Here is a 24,160-nt window from a genome sequence, read left to right on the forward strand (position 1 = left end):
CATAAAGAAAAAACGAGACAGCCTGCACCGGTAAAATAGAAAATAAATTGGGTCTTTAATCTAGATTTCACGAGTTCACACTTACATATATTTAGCACGAGTTACGTAATGCGTATTTGGCGAGTATAGTAATATGTAGTTGGCGTGCTGCCCTGGGGAAGGGCTCCGAGTTCGGGAATGGCCCGAACCCAGAGCATCCCCCATGGTGTGGTGAGAACTTAGTGATATTGGTGGAGAAGGGGTGGTGGAGGGATGCTGATAGACCGACGAATGAGTGGAGGTATGACAGCTGTATTTATATCTGTGTGTCGATTGATTTGATTGCATGCCACTTGTGGTTAATTAGGCCAAGTATCTGACGTGCTCCTCCCGAACTTTGTTAATAAAACATAATTTCACGAGTTCACACTTACATATACTTAGCACGAGTTACGTAATGCGTATTTGGTGAGTATAGTAATACGTAGTTGGTGTGCTGTCCTGGAGAAGGGCTCCGAGCTCGGGAATGACCCGAAACCAGAGCATCCCCCAAAAAGCAATGAGTGTAGGACAGCCGCCAGACTGAGATCCCCCCCCAAAATGCGCACTAGAGATCTGGTGGGAGCTAGTTCCGAGGAGTAGCCTGTATGCAGGGTCGGGGGAGCCTATGAGCTCTGAGGGAACATTTTGGCATGCATTGGTAGGCTCCACCGGTCACTGGTGTGAACTGCGTGGTTTAGGGCGACCGGTTGGGGAGGGCTCGAAACGATGCTCAACGGTGTGCTCATCATGTTGGGATGGGTGAGCCCTGCCCGCTGATGGAGGAGCAGCGTGGTTGAGGCCCTGACCAGGAGGACCCGAGTTTCCGAGCAGTGGGATAGTTCACGGAGTCAGCGTACAGGCCCTACTTACCGTCAGCCCCTGCTAAACAGAGGACAGAGGGCGGTTGTCTGGCCGAGGGGGCTCATGAAGCCTCCGGCTTGAGCTCAATACTCCAACATCGGACAAGTGGGTCCCATCGGCTTGGCAGATAAAAAGAGTTTGGGACGTCTGTCAAAGAGGCTCTCGCGACATCTGACGGGAGATCAAGACTCACAGCATCGAATGGATGAGGCTCACTTGTGGGCGACATCTGTCTGGAGACTGGCACTCGCAGCATGGATGGATAAGTCTCACCGGCCGTAGGATGGAAAAGGTAAGTTTGTCTGGCTAGGGGGTTGTCGCCGACGTCTGACGGGAGCTCAGTGCTCGCTGTGTCAGATGGCTAAGCCTTGCTAAGCATGAGACTTGAAAAGGCAAGGTTGTCTGGCCGGGAGGCTCTCGCCGGCGTCCGTCGGGAGATCAAGACTCGCTGTGATGGACAGGTAAAGACGGAAAAGATCAAGTTGTGTGGCCGGGAGGCTCTTGCCTAGCATCCAACTGGAGATGAAACTCGCAGTCTGGATGGGTAAGTCTCGCCGGCCGTGGTATGGAAAAGGTGAGTTGTCTGTCTGGTAGGCTCTCGCCAACGCCCGACGGGAGCACAATACTCACTGTGTTGGACGGGTAAGCATCGCCAAGCGTGAGACTTGAAAAGGTAAGGTTGTCTGGCCGGGAGGTTCTCGCCAGCGTCCGTCGGGAGATCAAGACTCACTGTGACGGACAGGTAAAGACAGAAAGGTAAAGTTGGGTGGCCGGGAGGCACTTGCCTTCATCTGACTGGAGATGGAAGCGCGCAGCCTGGATGGGTAAGACTCTCCGGCCGCAGGGTGGAAAAGGTAAGTTGTCTGGCTGGGAGGCTCTGGCCGGTGTTCGACAAGATGTGAAGATTCACGGTGTCAGAAGGCTTTCTCTATAACGCACTCTATACCGCAGTGAAGGAGCTGCTGTATATAGTGAACAATCGATTCTCGAGCCATCTATATCAACCTATTCAGCTCCACTGCCATGGACAGCACCTGCTAACGTCGCACGTAAGAAGGTTTACCTTAAGCAACATCATAAGGTATAGTTTGGGGAACACACCTAGGAAAGGTATACCTCTAGTTAAGGTGTACCTTTAGAGTCTTCGTAGCGCGCTAAGAGACAGCGTTATGGGGAAACGCAGCCCCGGTCAAGTTTAATGCCTACTAGGACAGTCCTGATTCATAACTACACTGGACCTTTGTAAGGGGTATTAGGCAGATGCACCTTGATGAAACTTCTAAACCCTACAATGGTTTGCATGACTGATGATGTAGTGATATACTGTACAACCTGGACAGGAAAGATCCAGGCAGTGGATTTTTCCTTGAAAAGGGAAAAATGTGAGTGTATGCAACACGAGACCAGTTATTTGGGGTACCATCTTGGCAATGGCAAACAATAGGTGGATAGATTGGAAGTTATCTGGTACAGTCATCAACCTAGAACAAAGAAAGAGGTCCCTGCTGATTCATCCTGAATTTTGGAACATCAGCAACACCATTGAAGAATGTGCTATGCAGGATAGCGAAGAACCCTGTTATGATCAGTGGGACCCCTGTGGAGAGGGTGAGCAACTTCAAGTACCTCGGTGTAAACATCTCAGAGAACCTGACTTGGACTACACACATCCAAACACAGGTTAAGAAAGGCAGGCAAAGACTGTACCATCTGCGACAGCTGAGGAAATTCAGGGTCTCACCAGCAATCCTGAAAACTTTCTATTCAGGGACCATAGAAAGTGCATTGACTCAGTGCATCTCAGTGTGGTATGGAAACAGCTCAAATCAGGACTGCAAAGCACTACAGAGAGTTGTGCGCTTAGCTGAGCGCATCTCAGGGTCTGCTCTCCCTCTCTGCAGGACATCTACCTCAAACGCTGCAAAAGCAGAGCTGTTAAAATCATCAAGGACTCTAATCACCTTGGTAACCATCTATTCACTTTGCTTCCATCTGGTAAGCGCTTCCATAGCCTGATGGCAAAAACTGAGAGACTTAGAAGGAGCTTCTTCCCCCAGGCCATCAGGCTCCTAAACTCTAACGCTGTGTCATAACATCACATGACTCCATTTAAATATCACTATATCAATAAGCTTCAGAATGTTTTCTACCTCATGTTGCTGCTATTTACATACCCTGTACAACTTTTTGCACATTCCTATTATTATTATCCAAGTCAACAACATACTGACCTGCACATTTATATTTATATTTATTATCTTTATTTTATTTTATTCTACTTTTCTTTTTCTTAATATTTGTATACTTTATACGTGCACTGTCCTTGGAGTGGACCTGACCTACATTTCACTGCTGGTTATACTCTGTATAATTGTGTATGTGACAAATAAAAATCTTGAATCTTGAATCTTGAACCCTATCAGGTGGACAGAGGACTATGAGATGTATTTAATAGATCTAAAAATAAAGATGTACTCCATCTGAGTCCTACAGAGCCCAAATTTTACATACAGATTTCTGATGCAAATTAACACCTCAACAAGGAAATAGAAGTGGTACTAGCCAAGGAAGGCAAAGTAGCCGAGAAACCAGTGCCCTACCTCAGTAGGAATCTATTTGCCTGGTATCCAATGATTGTGAAGGAATGTCTTGCCATAAAGTGGTCTATGGAAGCCCTTCTGCATTCTCTCTATAGGAGAGAGAGACCATTGGGCATAAACCTATATATAATTTATGAAAGATCATAATTCCAAGGTGAAAAGATAGTATACTTATTCCTACAACTCTATACCTTAAAAGATAGACACTGCCCTGTGAGATTAAATATAGTATTAAGCAGTACATTAAGTATTTGACAAATATTGCATCTAATCAGTGGTAAATCCACTGTATCGCGTATCTTGTCAGTGTCTGCACTTGCTTGGCCATTTTTAGTGATAAACAGGAAAGTGGGTTCAAGCGCCAGCAGAAGGCAGTGTAAAGAAACACTTTAAGAGAAGCAGTCTATCAGCGGAAGTTAAAAACAGCTCGTAAGTGTATTTACTTGTCTCATTAATGTTTAGGCAGTTGCCGTTGCTAGGAAACGCTCATTTTGTTTACTGTGTTGAGCCTTGCTGAAATCGCGTTTGGTCTCATACTGTATCGCGTATCTTGTCAGTGTCTGCACTTGCTTGGCCATTTTTAGTGATAAACATGTAGCGCTTTTAACCCTTTCCTACTTGGTTAAATAATGGAGCGCTCTGAGTTCAAATGAATAAACTTTGTTTTATCAACTATTGTGAGCTACGTGTGCCTATTTACTCACTTCAACTTATTCTGTGTAACTGTGTTTGTTACTTAGCTCCTTGGGTCCCTAAAACTTAAAAATAAAAATCCCCTAAACAATTATAAATTAGGATTTTAGAATTTACCTTCTGTTAATAAAGTAACTGTTTTACCAAAAATAAATAAATCTCAATGTATATTTATATCCCTGTTTTTTTTCTACCTCAAATGATAATAAATTGAAAACACTCAAGTATACTGTTAGTTAAATAACAATTTACTGGGAAAAAATGTAAAAGGATCAAGCTTCAGGATTGGTTCAAAATGTAAAATAAAATAACAATTATGTAATAAGCAATAGGAATTTCACCAATTTACACAGACAAATAAAAAAAAATCAAATACACATTTCACATATTCACTTGTTTTTTTTTTAAATAGTTATTTGTTCCCCTCTTTTTAGGTATACATTAAATTTGAGTCCCCAAACTCTCACTCAAATTCCAAATACTCTTTAACCAAATACTAAGCCGGCAATAGGAGCTCACACTTAACCTTATTCCATCTGTAAGTCTTTCATTGTCACGTTGCAGGCCTGTTTGATGCTGGGGTACGTTGTGGTCAACAAACAACAAAAGACCGCTTCACTCAACACAGAGCAACAAACAAAAAATAAAAAAAATACCTTAATGTCCCCAATCAGAAAAGCGTGTTTCACCTCCTGACGTTAGATGTCCGTCAACCCCACGATCACGGCGATTTCCTTATAAAGCCACAGGAATTACGAGCACTCACGTTAACTCAAGTCATCTGGACTCATCTGAAACTGCCACGAATCCTCATGCTGACGACTCACCAACTGAACACACAATCCATCCGAGCAAGATAGACACTGTTCAGTCTCTATACATAGTCCATTCACTGTATTAGAAAATGGAGGCTGGAATAAACACAACCAGAAATATTTTGTGGAAAAATAATTCTTACCCGTCTCTGTAGTATAAGTTTCTGTTCTCGTTTTGACAACACGCTAACTACATTAACTATTGAAACACATTATAGCATTAGCTATACTATATATTTTGGGAAAAAATATCACACCAGATGAGCGCACGCTCTTCTCTCTCGTGCTCTCCCGATTCTTCCTCGTTCAACCTTACCCTCAATTCTTCCCGCCCCCTTCACCTTAATCTAGAGCATTGATTGGACACCCAACATGGACAAGTGAATTCGATTGGATAAACAATAGAAATATCAAAATATAAAAATAATAAAAATAATATCAACTTAATTAACATAGAACTTATTCACAACCATATACATTTATAAAATGCACATGAAATATAAATATGTATATATATATAAAAAAAAAATAACCTTGTAAATTATATCACTGGGTTACACCCTCCCCTTTCTAAGTGTCTGAATGTCCTCATCAGACATTTAAATCAAAACTTTACGGTCTATACCTCGTTGTTCATTTAGTTATTTTAACTCTGACCTAGTTTAATAATAATCCCTCTATGTACCATTTCAATTGGGTGATCACTACTTATTCCTGGTTCGTCATAAGTCAGTCTTATAACAGGCTTCACAGGTCTCTTACTATGGGATCTCTGACTGGGAGGTATAACCGCTTTTTGTCTTGTACACTTCCTTTCAGAGATAGTCACAGTGTCGGGTTCAACTTCCGAGTCTGACTCTAATTCACCAACAATGTCGTGGTCAGTGCACTCTTCCTCAGCCTGATCACTTTCCTCCTGATCAGTATCACCAGCTACTTGCTCATTTGCATTGCTATCCGGAGATCTGTCTCTTGTCATCTTATTTTTCAACAACTTGTGCACATTATCCTGGTAAGGCACATTAAACCTTTCACACTCTGACTCTGAGGATTCGGTCAACTCAGGTAAGTGGTTTTGGGTTTCTTTTAGCACTTTTTTGTGTGTTTGGTTTGAGTTTGCATGTTTCCTTGCCTTTTCAGGTGATGCATATTCTGTCCAATGGGTAAGAGGTGATCTCGATGGATGGTTTTTACTCCTCTACCATGTTCAGGTTTCACCTTATACACTGGTAAGTTGGGCATTTTGTCAACCACAACATAAGGCAAAGAACTCCATCGACTCTGAAGTTTGTGTTTTCCTCTCATTCCCAGATTCTTCAACAACACTCTATCACCAATGTCCACGACCTGGAATCTAACTCTGCTGTCATAGGCTCTCTTGTTTCGTTGTTGCACTTTGTTTAAAGCTTCTGAGGCTAGTTGATAAGCTTCTTTTAGATCTCTTTTCAGCTTGGCAACATACTGAGAATGTTGTCTTTCCTCTGTTCCATCAACAGACGTTTGAAAACAAAGATCAACTGGGAGTCTTGCTTCCCTCCCAAACATTAGATAATAGGGAGAATACCCAGTAGCATCATTTTTCGTGCTGTTATAGGCATGAACCAAATACCCCACATGCTGACTTCACTGATGTTTTTTCTCATGTCCCAAGGTTCCCAACATCGAGAGCAAGGTCCGATTAAACCTCTCAGGCTGAGCGTCCCCTTGAGGGTGATACGGAGTGGTACGTGATTTGCGAATCCCCAGGAGTAGCAAGAGCTCTTTGATTAAATGACTCTCAAAGTCTCACCCTTGGTCGGAATGGATCCTCCCAGGTAAGCCATAATGCACCAAATACTTGTCCACTAAGATCTTGGCTACAGTGCGAGCTGTCTGATTCCTTGAGGGAAACGCCTGAGCGTACCGTGTAAAATGATCTGTGACTACCAAGATGTTACTTATTCCTTTTGAGTCAGGCTCAAGTGAGAGAAAATCTATGCAGACCAGATCCATCGGCCCATTGCTGGTAATTTGATGCAAAGGCGCTGCTTTACTGCATGGAGTTTTGCGAGTAAAACACTCTCCACAATCCTTGATGTATTGTTCCCCCTCGCAAGCCATTTTGGGCCAGTAGAATCTACTCCTGATAAGATCGGTGGTTCTTTCTATGCCCATATGACCCATGTCATCGTGCAACAACCTGCACACATCCTCCCTGACTTCAGCAGGCAGGACAAGTTGGGAAATTTCTTTTCCACAGGGTGTTTTACTGTTTTGGAAAAGCAAACCTTCTTTAATTAGAAGCCTATTCTCCTCACGTTTCATGAGCCACAACTCAGAATTCACCTTCACCTCAGTAGGCCACGTCCCTTGCTTTAAAGCTTCAATTACTTTCCTCAGGACAACATCATTCTTTTGGGCTCTCGCCAAATCAGCTTTGGATTTCTGCTCCAAAAAGTCACAATCCAGTTGAACAAGGAAAGCATACGCATCAGGAATATACTCAGGTGAGGCTGCTAGTTGCTCTACATACCTAGGTGACTTGTTGAGCTTCAAGTCAACCTGAACTTCTTGGCATAGGGCCCTTACATCGGTCTCAGAGATGATTTACCAACCCTCTGATTTTTCCTCCTCTGCCAGATTACGGGACAGCAAATCTGCATCAGTATTGGTCTTGCCTGGTCTGTACAACACATCAAAGTCGTAGGTGGATAGTGCAGCCAGCCAACGATGTCCAGTGGCACTGAGTTTAGCCGTGGTAAGAACGTACGTAAGTGGATTATTATCCGTACGTACGGTGAATCTCGCTCCATATAGATAATCGTGGAATTTATCCACGACCGCCCATTTCAAGGCAAGAAATTCCAACTGGTGAATAGGATATTTCTGCTCTGAATTACTCAGTTTTCTACTAGCAAATGCCACAGGCTGCAGACCAGATGAATGCTCCTGATATAATACAGCACCTAGCCCTTTTAGACTGGCATCTACATGTAAAATGTAGGGTTTGTAGGGGTCTGCAAAAACTAGGACTGGGGCATTAGTTAGACACTGAATGATCTGCTTAAAGGCATCAGCGCATGACTGGTTCCATCTATCTCCAAAGGGCTCAGACTCTTTTAGGTAAGCCTTAGGTCGATCTTTTTCCCACTTTTTACCTCGCTGGGCCGGGGCATAACCTTTCGTGAGCTCAGTGAGGGGTCGGACAATTGCAGCGTAGTTGGCTATGAACCTACGGTAATATCCGCAGAAGCCAAGAAAAGATCTCAAGGACTTAAGGTCAGTAGGTTGTGGCCATGTGCTGACTGCCTTGACCTTATCAGGATCTGTTGCAACGCCTTCGGCAGATACAATATGTCCAACATACTTGACCTTGGTCTGGCAGAATTGGCATTTGTCCAATGATACTTTCAATCCCACTTCTTCTAGTCTGTCCAGGACCTTCAGAAGTCTTGAAGCAGGTTCATATCCCCAGCAGCTTTTTCCATCAAGCGTTGGAAAGTCGCAGGTGCCCCAGTAATGCCCTGTGGCATACGCTCGAATTGATAGAATCCTAAGGGGCATATAAAGGCAGTTTTTTCCTTATCCTCTTAAGACATAGCTATTTGGTAATAGCCACTTCTGAGGTCAAGGACGGAATACCATCTACTCCCTGATAAACAGTCTAATGCATCGTCAATGCGTGGCGTAGTATACTGGTCAGGCACTGTTCGAGCATTAAGTGTGCGATAATCGATGCACATTCTCACGCTTCCTTTTTTCTTTCTGGCGATTACAATAGGGGAGGCGTAGGGGCTTCGTGATTCCTTGATGATGCCAGATTTCATAAGCTCCTGAATGTGTCTTCGAACATCATCGATATCTGCAGGAGCGAATCGCCTAGAGCGCTCACGAAAGGGCCTAGACTCGGATAGCCGAATATGGTGTTCCACTCCTTTCGCCAAACCCACGTCCCACTCGTGAAGCGAAAACACATTAGCTCTTTCCAACAATGCCTGCCTTAGCCTTTGCTTCCATGTCTCAGGAATTGGGGAATCTCCAAAGTTAATAAGGTTTGTATCGAACTCTCCTGTCTTTGGGGCGGATATTACCGGATCTGCTGGATGTAAGTGACCAACCACTGTTCCTACTGGAATCACCGTGTCCTTCAGGGATTCATTGTGCATCAGTACAGGGAAATGGTGGACATCCATTTCAGACTGTGGCACTACCATGGGCTGCAGTAACACTCCAACTGGCAGAGTGGCCTCTGGAGAGGCCTCTACCAACAGAACCTCTTCTCTTAATGGTTCATTTAACTCTACCCCACAGATCGCCACGCAATCCCCTCCTGGGGACAAGGACAAGGGCCCAGGACCAAGCCACCTTACACTGCCCACTCCATCTTCACCAGAGATCTTAGCAGGGTCACATGACAATTTTTCGGAAACTGAACCCACATTTATGCCCCAGGTCTGTGCAATGTCCACTCCAGTACTTTCTCTACACACACGAGCCAAACGCTTGAAAAGGTTAGCATTGGTACCCAAAATAACTGGTGTTTGATCTGGACTACACGGTCCTGGGCAGATTAAGGCCAAGACTGAATTGGTTTCCTGAGTTCCTGTAATTTTGGCAGGGAACTCAACATCTACCATCACGTAACCCAAGTAAGGGTAGCTAGACTCACTTAAACCCCAAATAGCCAAACCTGTGACAGGGTGAATGGGAACATCAGACAGATGCTGCTTGTACCATGCTTCAAAGATGATGGTTACTTGTGAGCCACTGTCTAATAAGGAATCACATTCATGTCCATTTACCTTTAGCGGAACAACAGACGTTGGGCCAACCAAACCTTCTGGAAGGGGTATTTGTTTTTGTATGTCTACAGCACTCCTCTTTACGGCACAGTTGGTTGTACTGTCTTTTGGCTCAGGTGAAAGCGAGTCTCTACTTTTGTCTTTTTTCAGCGACTGGATTAATCTTCGATCAACTTTTGCTTGGTTTTCAGCATTTCTGCATTTTGCGGCGAAGTGTCCACTTTCTCCACAGCGGTAGCAGTAATATTCATCTGGATCACTGTACGTGGTCGGCTTATATGTACCAGGGAAATGTCGAGAAGTCTCCACAGGCAAGGAGGCGACAGAGGCAATGGGCTTTTTACCTTGAACTTTCTGCTGCAATCTTTTGACCTGTTTTTTCAGTGCAGTCACTTCAGGGTCAGGACAACTTTCTAAGGTTGTAGCTTTCATGACTGGACCAGCAGACGCCTCTTCTTTCACAGCTCCATGGCGGGTGGCTGTCATAGAAGCGAACATAGCTTTCAGTTCCTTCAACTCAGTTTTTAAAGTCTGAATTTCTGTCTGCTTATTGTCAACTGCTTTAGCATGGATTTGATGCACAGTGGAGTTTAGCTTAGCCATAGACGCCTCATATTCTTCCTCACTGCGAATCTCACTCAAAAGCTCCAAAAAGGATGGAGAATTTTCCTTCCTTTCCCTCAACTTGAGATTAACCAACATAAGATCAGCAGCAACTGCTCCTCGAAGTAACTGTTCCACTCTTGCACGGTTTGCAGCGGCAACCGACAGACCACCTCGCTGTATGACTTTGGTCAACGCCTGTTCCAACCTTTTAAGAAAGTCTGACAGTTTTTCACTGAGCTGTTGCTGCATCAAACGAAAAACAATATAAAGCTCTTCCCCTGATTCAGCAGAACCAAAGGCACTTTCAATAGCCTCTAAACATTGTTCTGGCTTGAGATCAGCGTTGGTTATACGAGCAGCTTTTATTATTGCCAAGGCTGGACCTCGTAGACTCTCCATCATCCGACGTCTTTTTTCTTTGTCTGAGCAATCAGACAAAGAAACCATTCTACTACCATGAGAGTAGTAGAATGGTAGTAGAACCATGAGACGAGCTTGCTCTAACCAATGTTCTAAAGGCTCTTCTCCGGCAAGAGTTGGCACAGTCCCAGAAAAAACACGGAGGCGGCGATAACTGTTGCTATCGCTCACTGGCTTTTCTATTTTAGCTAGCAGATCCCCCACGGCACGAATAATGGACTCAGCCGAGCCATCTTGTGCGCCCAACAACTCCTGAACATTGCTATCATCCACAGCAGTAGATGAATCATTCTGCTCTACCCGAGAAGGAGCACTTGGTGAAACTGGACTTCGTGTCACCATGACAATCGGCCAGGCTACCATTCCGCCTATGGGAATTATGTCAGGAGGGATTTTTAGAAGGGTCTACAACTTCTTTGCATTCACATAAAACAGTCAAACTATCCAGTTTGCTGTTGTACATGCATCCTCTCACACGCACTCGCCCCAGACATTTAACAGATTGGAGGGTGTCTTCAATTTGAGAAATATCTACTTCTTCAGGGACAATGACCATCAGCGCATGTGCTTCATTAAGCATTCCTCGACACCATCCTTTAAGCTCATCCACCAGCCCAGGATATATAGAATAAGCAGTCATGGTCACTCTTTGCTACCTAGACGATCACTGAGACTTACTTTGGTTTCTTCTTTTACAGCACACAACTGTGATGGGACACGCAAGGATCCCAGCGGTGCCTCCAATTTATGTAGCGCTTTTAACCCTTTCCTACACTTTCCTTTTTTTTCTCTATTCTGTCACCGATGGAGTTTTGGTTCCTTGCCGCTGTCGCCTCTGGCTTGCTTTCATTTCCAGCGATATCGCCGACCTTATTGCAAAGACACTATTCAAACTTATTGACACTTTATTTTCCTTTTTTTTTTTGATATTGTGCAGTGCTTTGACACAATTTGCATTGTAAAAAGCGCTATATAAGTAAAGGTGCACAAAAACTGCCCACACCTCCCAACGACCGGGCGCTCTGTCTGTCCCCAGCCGACGTAAGGAAGACCCTATCTAGGATTAACCCACGCAAGGCTGCGGGTCCTGACAACATACCTGGCCGTGTTCTGAGAGACTGTGCTGCACAGCTGACAGATGTCCTAACAGATATCTTCAACACCTCGCTGAGTCAGGCAGTCGTCCCCACGTGTTTCAAATCCACAACAATCATACCGGTACCAAAGAAATCACCTGTGTCCTGTCTCAATGACTACCGTCCCATAGCACTGACTCCAATCATGATGAAGTGCTTTGAGAAGCTAGTCATGCATAACATCAAAACCAGCCTCCCCAACACACTCGACCCGCTCCAGTTTGCATACCGTCCAAACCGCTCTACGGACGATGCAATTTCCTCCACCCTCCACTTGGCTCTTACCCACCTAGAAAATAAAGACTCCTATGTTAGAATGCTGTTCATTGACTTCAGCTCGGCATTCAACACAATAATCCCACAACAGCTCATAAATAAGCTAAACCTGCTGGGCCTTAACAATTCCCTCTGTAACTGGATCCTGGACTTTCTAACTGGAAGACCTCAGTCAGTCCGTGTCGGCAACAACACCTCGAGCACTACAACACTGAGCACAGGTGCCCCACAAGGCTGTGTGCTCAGCCCGCTGCTCTTCACACTGCTGACCCACGACTGCACTGCCAAGTTCAGCTCCAACCACATCATCAAGTTTGCTGATGACACAACAGTGGTAGGTCTCATCAGCAACAACGATGAAACGCACTACAGAGAGGAAGTGGCACAGCTGGCTGAATGGTGTGGCACAAACAACCTGTCCCTCAATGTGGAGAAGACAAAGGAGGTTGTGATGGACTTCAGGAGAAACTCCGTTGACCACCCCCCACTGACCATCGACAGCTCGACTGTGGAGAGAGTCAGCAGCACTAAATTCCTGGGGGTGCACATCACAGAGGATCTCACCTGGACCACCAACACCATGTCACTCTCCAAAAAGGCACAACAGCGCCTACACTTTCTCCGCCGGCTGAAAAGAGCAAGTCTCCCTCCACCTATCCTCACCACATTCTACAGAGGCACCATTGAGAGTGTGCTGACCAGCTGCATCACTGTCTGGTACGGGAACTGCAGTGCTGCTGACCGCAAGACCCTCCAGCGGACAGTGAACACAGCTGCAAAGATCATCGGTGCCCCTCTCCCCTCCATCCTGGACATCTTCCTTACACGATGCTCCAGCAAAACCAACAGCATCGTGAAGGACTCCACCCATCCCTCCCACAGTCTCTTCCAGCTCCTACCATCAGGAAGACGGTACCGGAGCATCAGAGCCCGCTCCGCCAGACTGCTCAACAGCTTTTTCCCCCAGGCTGTGAGAGCCCTGAACTCAAACCACCCCGCCCCCCTCTGAAACCTCATGCAAACCCCTACCTCCTGAACATGGACCACCCCCCACCCCAAACCTTACCACACCAAAGAAAAACTGTATGGAACTTTTATATATTTTTTTATTTATTTTATTCTTATTTTTCTTTACACTATGGACACTCTCCTCTATGTGCACTATGGACACTTTACACTATGGACACTCACACTTTACACTATGTGCACTATGGACACTTACACTTTACACTATGTGCACTATGGACACTCACACTTTACACTAGGTGCACTATGGACACTCACACTTTACACTAGGTGCACTATGGACACTTACACACACTGCTGCGTGTGCACAATCTCACAAAAAACTCAGCAATATATGTATGTTATGTTTACATGCTCTTGCACTACAAATCATCCTGCACTGTTCCCCAACCAGCTGCTGACTCAAATGTCTCTCTTTGCACATGTACAGTTTGTATTTTTTGTCTTCTATTTTTTAGTTTGTATAGGATAATATTTATGTGAAGCATTCGTATAGTTGTATTTTTTATCCTTTATTCTTTTAGTTTGTATAGGGTAAATACTTATATATAGTATACTTATAGTTAAATCTGTTAGTAGTGTATAGGTTTATAGTGTTTTTTTCTTACTTCATTGTTGTATGTCTGTATTTATGTAGCACCGTGGTCCTGCGAGACACGACATTTCGTTCCACTGCATGTCCCCATGCAGGAATGACAATAAAGCTCAACTTGAACTTGAACTTGAACTTGAAAGGTGACTTGACTTGACTACTTGGTTAAATAATGGAGCGCTCTGAGTTCAAATGAATAAACTTTGTTTTATCAACTATTGTGAGCTAAGTGTGCCTATTTACTCACTTCAACTTATTCTGTGTAACTGTGTTTGTTACTTAGCTCCTTGGGTCCCTAAAACTTAAAAATAAAAATCACCTAAACAATTATAAATTAGGATTTTAGAATTTACCTTCTGTTAATAAAGTAATTGTTTTACCAAAAATAAATAAATCTCAATGTATATTTATATCCCTGTTTTTTTTTCTACCTCAAATGATATAGATAAAAAACTATATATTTTGTGAAACAATATCACACCAGATGAGCGCACGCTCTTCTCTCTCGTGCTCTCCCGATTCTTCCTCGTTCAACCTTACCCTCAATTCTTCCCGCCCCCTTCACCTTAATCTAGAGCATTGATTGGACACCCAACATGGACAAGTGAATTCGATTGGATAAACAATAGAAATATCAAAATATAAAAATAATAAAAATAATAAATATCAACTTAATTAACATAGAACTTATTCACAACCATATACATTTATAAAATGCACATGAAATATAAATATGTATATATAAAAAAAAAATAACCTTGTAAATTATAACACTGGGTTACAAACAGGAAAGTGGGTTCAGCTGAATTGTAATAGTGATTTGTTAGAGGGGTATAAAAAAGGTTATTATACCGCGGTAGCGGCAGCCCTCGTGTAAAGCCCTCCTAGTGTGAAGACCGAAGAGTGTAAAGGCCATCGACTCTACCGTACGACTCCACCGGACAGGGACACCGGCAGAGGACATAAGTATCGATACTATCACTACCACTCGCAAGCCACGCATCACACACTGTAGACAGCGCAATCCTATCAACCTACGCACTTTGCCTATGTCTGCTAATACATTATTTTCTTTTTCTATTGGTCTCTGGAATTGTCAGTCTGCTGTCAACAAAGCTGATTTCATTACTTCCATTACTAGTCATTCAAGATTAAACCTCATGGCCCTGACGGAGACCTGGATCAAACCAGAAGACAATGTTACACCTGCAGCACTCTCCAATAATTTCTCCTTTTCCCACACCCCCGTTTGACTGGAAGAGGTGGAGGTACTGGTCTGCTCATCCCTAATAATTGGAAATTTACTCCTTTACCATCTCTGAGTATCACCAGCTCTTTTGAATCACATTCGGTTACTATTACCTATATTACCTACCCTCTAAAAATCCATTTTGTAGTTGTTTATTGTCCTCCAGGATTACTAGGTAACTTTGTGGAAGAATTAGATTTATTAAACCTTAAACCTCAGGCTGCAGACTCCCACACTATGCTTGCGTCTTTTGATCTCAAGAGAGTGCTAACTATGGCTACTCACAAATCAGGCAACCAACTGGACCTTATTTACACACAACACTGCTCCACTGATCATGTGCTGGTTACTCCACTACACACCTCGGATCACTTCCTCCTCACTCTTAACCTCAACATGATTCCTGACACATCACATACCCCTCCACATGTCACTTTTCGACGTAACTTGCGTTCACTCTCACCCTCCCGGCTATCTGCTATGGTTTAATCTTCACTTCCTCCCCCTAAACAGTTATCCTCTCTTGATACTAACAGTGCTACTGATACTTTCTGTTCCACTCTGACGTCTTGTTTAAATACTTTCTGCCCCTTATCTTCCAAGCCAGCCCGTACCACCCCTTCTGCCCCTTGGCTATCTGATGTCCTCCAAAAACATCGTTCTAAACTCAGGGCTGCGGAAAGGGTATGGCGCAAATCACGTAATCCTTCTGACCTTAATTTATATTGATCAATCCTCTCTGACTTCTCTGCTAATGTTTCCACTGCTAAAAAGACATACTATTGTCACGGAGTGACTAGAGGCAGGCGGAACCTTTGTGCGGGAAGATACCGGTGTACCGGTGTAACACCTGGCCGGTTCCGGTTGTCCCATGAGTTGTGAGTAAACGGGTGATTAGATGAGGAAATGAGTGTCAGGTGTGTGATGAGAGGGTGGCGATCGGCGATTGAGACACGTAATTGAGATGTGGATTATAAAAAGACATGGTGGTGGGTAAGTAGAAAGAAAGGAAACCAGTGTGAGAGAGAGTGAGAGATCGTGAGGAGAGGAAGTGGGGCAGGGACGGATCTTTGCAGGCTGTTGATCAGAGGAAACATTGATACTGTAAAGGAGGACTTTGGAGACTGAAGGACAGATGTGCACATGTTATCTTTTGGAACGAGCTAAGTACCATCCTACCCTTTTATCTTGCTTTATAAAGCTTTTTGTTCCTCCATGGATGTGATGGTCAGATGATTGCTGGTCTTCTCTCTCGCTGTCGTTTTCCATCTCTTGTCATCTTGGGTCCAAATGTAGCGAAGACGAGGGTTTAAAAACCAAACATCATGTTGATTTGATTCTTCCCAAGCGAGTACTGTTGACTGTTATCCATCTGCTCGATTGTCCCTGGGTTAAAGTGCTATTGAAGACTGAGGCATTCGGTCGGAGCTACGAGCAGAGGCCCTAGTTTACTGTGAGTGTGTGGATTGCAGTGGGTGTGTTGTGCAATTGCACGTGTGAAGTCTTCGAGTGCTTTATTTAATACACGAGTGTGGGGAGTAAAGTCTGCCTTTGTTCGTGCCTTTGACCTGTTGGATTGCCTCACTCGAGGGGTGTTGGGTCTTGCTAACCAGTGCTTGTGGAGTGTATTATACAGAGCTGTGAGTTATACGTAACTTTCCATCTTCTGTCTGAGTCCATTGCAGAGCCTGCTAAAGCTGTGAGTTATCCGCACCCTCTGTCTGAGTCCAATGAAGAGCCTGCTAAAGCTGTGAGTTATCCGCACCCTCTATCCTCTGTCTGAGTCCAGTGAAGAGCCTGCTGAAGCTGTGAGTTATACGTACCCTCTATCCTCTGTCTGAGTCCAGTGAAGAGCCTGCTAAAGCCGTGAGTTATACGTATCCTCTGTCTGAGTCCAGTGAAGAGCCTGCTCAAGCTGTGAGTTATACGTGCCTTCTATCCTCTGTTTGAGTCCATTGCAGAGCCCGCTAAAGCTGTGAGTTATACGTACCCTCCATCCTCTGTCTGAGTCCAGTGAAGAGCCTGCTTAAAGCTGTGAGATATGTATCCTTTATCCTCGGCCTGAGTCCATTGAAGAGCATGCTAAAGCTGTGAGTTATACGTATCCTCCGTCCTCTGTCTGAGTCCAGCAAAGAACTTGCTAAAGCTGAGAGTTACACGTACCTTCTATCCTCTGTCTGAGTCCAGTGAAGAGCCTGTGAAGTTGAGTTATACGAATCCTTTGTCTGGGTCCAGCAAAGAACCTGCTAAAGCTGAGAGTTACACGAACCTTCTATCCTCTGTCTGAGTCCAGTGAAGAGCCTGTGAAGTTGAGTTATACGAATCCTTTGTCTGGGTCCAGCAAAGAACCTGCTAAAGCTGAGTTACACGTACCTTCTATCCTCTGTCTGAGTCCAGCAAAGGGCCTGCTAAAGCTGTGAGTTAAATGAACCCTCCATCCTCTGTCTGAGTCCAGCAAAGGGCCTGCTAAAGCTGTGAGTTAAATGAACCCTCCATCCTCTGTTTGATTCCAGCGAAGAGCCTGGTAAAGCTGTGAGTTATACTAACCCTCTATCCTTTTGTCTGAGTCCAGCGACGAGTCTGCTAAGGCTTGGAGAACCTGATAAAGCTGTGAGTTCTACGTACTTCCCATTCTCTGTCCGAGTTATTCCTCTCTCGCTGTCTTGGCCTGCTTCGAAGAGGATTCTAAGAAGACGAAGGAGTGGATCAATTGCCATTTTATCTTAAAAATACTTTTAATTCAATAAAGACGAACTTTGTATCTTTTATCTGATTGTCTGGTCTGGTGGTGTTCTCTGCTAGCTCCTTGAGGTGGTACGGTTCAGAGGGGCGGTGTAGAAGGGTCCGGTCACCTGCCCCGGCCTGTGACACTATCATGACAAAATTAACAATTCGCCTAACTCTCGCATGCTCTTTAAAACAGTTTCCTCCCTCCTTTGTCCTCCTCCTCCTCCTTCATCTCTAACAGCTGACGACTTTGCCACATTCTTCATTAATAAAATTACAAACATCACTGCACAATTTTCCACACCACAATCTATCAAACATATCTTACCAGCAAACATACACTCGTTCACATCTTTCTCTCCACTCTCTGAGGCAGAGGTCTCTAAACTCATCCTTTCCAGTCATCCTACTACCTGTCCGCTTGATCCTATTCAATCTCATCTCCTTCAAGCCATTTCTCCTGCAGTTGTACCTGCACTCACTCACATCGTTAATACATCGCTTCACATTGGAATTTTTCCCTCAGCATTTAAACAGGCTCGTATAACTCCACTTCTTAAAAAACCCACTCTTAACCCAACTCTTTTAGGGACCTATAGACTGGTTTCCCTTCTTCCTTTTCATTGCAAAAACACTTGAACGAGTTGTGTTCAACCAAGTCTCTGTCTTTCTCACACAGAACAACATCCTGGACAGTAACCAATCTGGCTTCAGAAGTGGACATTCGACCGAAACTGCCTTGCTTTCTGTTGTTGAAGCCCTAAGACTTGCAAGAGCGGCTTCCAAATCTTCATTACTTATCTTGCTGGATCTGTCTGCTGCTTTTGATAGTCAACCATCAGATCCTCTTGTCAACCCTATTGAGAAAGGGCATCTCAGGAACCGCACTCCAGTGGTTTGAGTCTTACCTCTCTGATAGGTCCTTCAAAGTATCTTGGAGAGGTGAGGTATCCAAGTCGCAACATCTAGCTACTGGGGTGCCTCAGGGCTCAGTTCTTGGACCACTTCTCTTTTCTGTCTACATGGCATCACTAGGTTCTGTCATTCAGAAACATGGCTTTTCATATCACTGCTATGCTGATGACACTCAACTCTACCTCTCATTCCATCCTGATGATCTGACAATAGCTGCTCGCATCTCAGCGTGTCTAACAGACATTTCTTGCTGGATGATGGACCATCACCTTCAACTCAACCTAGCTAAGACAGAACTGCTTGTAATTTCAGCTAACTCATCGCTTCATCACAATCTCACCTTCCAGTTAGGCTCATCTACCATAACTCATTCAAAAACAGCCAGAAACCTTGGAGTTGTGATTGATAAGATGAATTTCTCAGACCACATTGCTAAAACTGCCCGGTCCTGCAGATTTGCATTATACAATATCAAGAAGATCAGGCCCTTTCTCTCGGAACATGCAACACAACTCCTTGTTCAGGCTCTTGTTCTGTCCAGACTTGACTATTGCAATGCTCTCTTGGCAGGTCTTCCAGCCAATTCTATTAAACCTCTACAATTAATCCAAAATACCGATGCAAGATTAATCTTTAATGAGCCGAAAGAACGCACGTCACGCCTCCGTTCATCAATTTGCACTGGCTACCAATAGCTGCTCGCATTAAATTCAAGGCATTAATGTTTGCCTATAGAACCACCACTGGCTCTGCACCCCTTTACCTAACTTCATTACTTCAGACTTATATGCCCTCTAGAAGCTTGCGTTCTTCAAGTGAACGATGCATTATTGTACCATCCCAAAGACACACAAAAACACTTTCACAGACTTTTTCATTAACTGTTCCCATCTGGTGGAATGACCTGCCCAACTCAATCCGAGCAGCCGAATCCTTACCCATCTTCAAGAAATGGCTAAAAACTCATCTGTTCCATCTTTACTTGACCCTCTAACTCTAGCACTCTCTATTCTAATTTTATTTTATCTATGTCTTTTTCTTAAAAAAAAATAATAATAATAATTATCTGTACTGCGTTAGGCTAACCAAGACTTGTAATAGCGCTTGCACGTTGTTGCTCTTTTGTTGGTTTGATTGCTTCTTATGTCCTCATTTGTAAGTCGCTTTGGATAAAAGTGTCTGCTAAATGACTAAATAAATATATAAATAAATCACCACTGGAAACAGAAAATGTCTGAGTTATGTCTCCGTTCTCAACTCCTCTCCTGACTGCAAGCGGTAATCTATAATTTGTTGCAAAGTAATCAATTTGAACTTTTTGCAAATAAATAGCATACGTTCACTCTTAATACCACATATGCCTAATATGCCAAAAACGGCTCTGTTAATGTTACTTATCACATTCAGTTATGTTTGAGCCTACATGAATCACATAAATGAGAGCCAATATGTTCAAATCAAAACTGTGAAATAAGACAAAAAAGCAGAATAGTTTGCATCAATGGATTTTGCTGTGAGCCATTTAACATTAGTTGTATTATTAAAAGTTATACTTATATCTTATCTTACAACTGAATTGTTGCATTGCAAATCATTTTCATTCTATGAGCACTAATGCCCATTTGGAAATTTGGCTGATCCTTGATCACGGGCAGCAACACAAAAGTTGATTCTGGGATAATTTGATCTAACATTTACTTTCTTTTATTAGTCTTCACAGTGTCTGTGTGTTTGTTACTACATTTAAAATTATATAAGGAATAACTACGTAGGCCTTAGTTTATACATCTGGACATACGAATTAATGCACTAGTTTTAAAAGGAAATTATATTATAATGATTATCACTCTTACCAAACATCAATAATTTATGCTCATTTTGTGCCGTTTGTCTCCAAATTGTTTTACTGTAACTGCAGAACGCCCATGGTCATGCATTAAATTGGATTTTTTTTTATTTAAACTAAAGATCTTTGAAATAACAGCTTTAATGTGACAAATGTTACATTTTTCTTCTAACATTTTTTTCTTGCAAAGCAGTATCCAGCATGGTTTTGCTGTGCTTTCATGTTCATTGTCAATCACAAATATAAATGCTCTCAGAGTACGTTAGACATCATATTTAAAATTTGAAAACAAATAAACAAAAAACATAGCTGTTACTACATGACTTGTTCAGTAGAGTTGCTAAAAACAAGAATGCTACTCCATTTGGAGGCAGATTATTTTATGTGCATGTGAGTTTGTGATTATTTTTCTTCTGGGAACAGATTGAAGTACTCTGATGAAGGTTCCAATATTTTCAATGTCAAAATATATTTTGCTGACAGTCTAAACCACCGATAAAACATTGCATAGATAAGTGGATTCATTAATGAATTCATGCATACAATCCATTGCATTATATTAATTATAAGAACATCATTTTCATCATGCCCAAAAGAAAGAGTAGCTAAATAGTATGGCATCCAGCAAAGAAGATAAACCAGTACTACAATCCCTAAGGTTCTTGCAGCCTTTTTTTCCAACCTGGCCTTTTTGTCTGTGGCTGAATTTAATTGCTTAGCTTGATAATTTGCTACAACACAGATTTTCACATATAAAGAAACAATTACACAACAAGGTGCCACTAAACAAACAAAGGAATCTAATATTAGATATTCCAACTTAACATAAAGTATACATTCTCCAATACATGAGTGGTTTCTTTCTGGATAGATTAAAGGCTCATACAAAAGATAAAATGAATATACGAAGGAGAATAACCAGTTTACAACAACAGAAACAACAACTCTGTTGGTATTGACTTTCAGTGGATATCGCAAAGGGTCGTTCACAGCAATGTACCGATCCACAGATATTATAATTAAAATACCAAGAGATGCTGTGACAACCACATAGAGAATAAGAGGAAATATTGAACAAAATATTTCTCCAAAGTACCAGCATGGCTCAATGAGTTTCATTCCCTGTACTGGCATGAGAATCAGTCCTGCGATCAGATCAGCCACGGCCAGAGAGAGGATCAGCACATTGGTCGGAGTGTGGAGCTGCTTGAAGTGTGAGATGGAGACAATCACCAACAAGTTCAGAAACACGGTGAACACTGATGTTACAGAAACGAAAACGTACACAACAATGTACTCCGCTTCTGGTCTGACACTTTTGGTACAAGACAAATTGTTGTCTGGAAAGCAGTATCGAATTGTTAGATTTTCCGTGTTTGTCACTCCCCAGTTGGACATTTCCATGATGGATCTATCTTGAAGAGTAGACTCTGTGTGAGGATGCTTGCCACTATGACTCTGTTTTATACTTTTGGAAACTCAGTGACCACCTCACTTACGGTGAGGTTTGAATATTCAGCTATCAACCCACCCTCTAATTTAATATTCATAATCCTAAATGTAGATATTCATAAACCTATCAGACCTTATTTGATCTATATTCCAGTAGTTTTTTTGTATCTTAATACACAATTCAAATTATCAGAGTTTTTTTAGTCTGGAAATACAATCAAATGTGCCACGCACTGATTTCTGAAGCAATATGGGTGCAAAAATACCCCTTTATGAGTTCTTATTTAATTAGGGCTGTCGGAAATAGTTTCTAACAAATCCACAATAAGACTGTTGTGCATCCAAGCTATACACAGGTTTTTTTTGTTTTTTCAATCCTGAATGAATATGGATTTTGGACCCACTTCCCAGATTGTTGTAGGTCTCTCCCCATTTAACAAACTCAGTAGTTTCATATCAGGTTGAATTACAGATGGCTGAAGGTCTGAAGACTAGTAAAGGATGCCAGTGCTCTAACAGTTACCAGTAAGATTTTAAGATTTTTTTTTTAAATGCAATAAAAATCAAGAATCTGTAATTTGCTAATCCTCTTTAACCTTTATTTATTTGTCAAAAATACAAGTTAATATTTCCAGTGTTTTCACTGACCAATTGTATTTAGTAAATATAAACACATTTTTTTATTTTTGATGGCTGCAACACACTCCAAAAAAAAAGTTGCGACAGAGACATGTTTAACACACTTTCACATCAACTGTCCTTTTAATTACAATGTTTAATTGTTTGAGAATTAAGGACAATAATTGTTAATGTTTTGCATGCAAAATACAAGACTTCAGGTGTTCATCAGTCTGTAGTCATAATTGTCTGATTATACTTTTCATGATGGGCCATACATTTTCAATAGGGGACAGATCTTCTGGCCAGTCAGTCACATCCACACGAGACTACTAAACCACTCTATTGTAGCACATGCAGAACAAGACCTGGCATTGTCTTGATCTAATAACCATGGACATGAAAGATGTCATCTTAATGGCAGTATATGTCTCTGTACAACATATGTCTCCACGACAATGTTACATTTGCACATATGCCAGTCACTCATGTTGTTTGCTCTGCTGGACCCTTATATCATGACAGGTGTTTGCTTTTGCATCTGTCACTGGTGAAAGTCTGGATGGTCCCTTTGGTCTTTGGGACTGAGAATTTGATGTCCGTTGTCCATGATTTTTGATTTGTTTGAAATTTCATGAAATTTGGCACAAATTAGCTTTGCTGGCAAAGACTGAGATGCTTACCCAAACATGATCCTCTCACCTATTACCAATTCACCTGCTTATTGTGAACTGTTTCAAAAGATTTTGATGTTGTAAAGTGGGGTTTTGTTTTATGTTCATGTTTTAAAATGTCTTTCATTTTGGAGTTTAGTCATGGTCCCTGTTTGTTTCATGCTGCCCTTGCCCTCATGTATTCATGCTATTGGTTCTCTTGTTAATTGTTTCATGTTCTGATTGGTTGTCCTAGTCATGTGTCTTGTCTCTCACTGGTTGATTCTTGTCATGTGAGCTATATTGTTTGCTAGCCATCGTATTGCCATTAGGTTTGTTCGACTTAAAGCGGCGCTGCGCAGAATGATCAGTGTATGACATCAAAGTACTGAGAGAGCTATAAGAGAGCCACCTGATCCTTATGCTTTCCAATCACTCTCCTGGTACTTTGATGTCATACACTGATCATTCTGCGCAGCGCCGGTTCAAGTCGATCACACCTATTGTCTGCTGTCGTGTACTGATGTCAGCGGAAGTTTAAAATCAGCTCGTAAGTGTATTTACTTGTCTCAGTGTTTAGTGCATTTGTCGTTGCTAGGAAACGCTTATTTTGTTGACTGTGTTGAGAGGTGCTGAAATCGCGTTTGGTCTTGTACTGTATCGCGTATCTTGTCAGTGTGTACACTTACTTGGCCATTTTTAGTTGATAAACAGGAAAGTGGGTCCAGCTGAATTGAAATGGTGATTTGTTGGATTGGTATAAAAAAAGGTTATTATACCGCGGCAGCGGTCGCGGCAAGCCCTTCGTCGTGTGAAGCCCTCTTAGTGTGAAGACCGAAGAGTGTAAAGACCATCGACTCTACCGTGCGACTC

The 24,160-nt window shown here is 42.7% G+C and overlaps 1 protein-coding gene across 1 annotated transcript; it reads right to left on the reverse strand.

The window, feature by feature from the left end:
• Positions 1-20,966: 20,966 nt before the first annotated feature.
• LOC306882354 (trace amine-associated receptor 13c-like) lies at positions 20,967-21,962 on the reverse strand (the record flags this gene model as incomplete). The annotated part of the gene is made up of 1 exon (XM_079436908.1): positions 20,967-21,962. The coding sequence occupies one exon, from the start codon at positions 21,960-21,962 to the stop codon at positions 20,967-20,969; it is 996 nt and encodes a 331-aa protein (XP_079293034.1).
• Between the last annotated feature and the right edge of the window lie 2,198 nt (positions 21,963-24,160).

Source organism: Barbus barbus, assembly GCF_936440315.1.
Source record: "Barbus barbus genome assembly, chromosome: 16".
Taxonomy (NCBI): domain Eukaryota; kingdom Metazoa; phylum Chordata; class Actinopteri; order Cypriniformes; family Cyprinidae; genus Barbus; species Barbus barbus.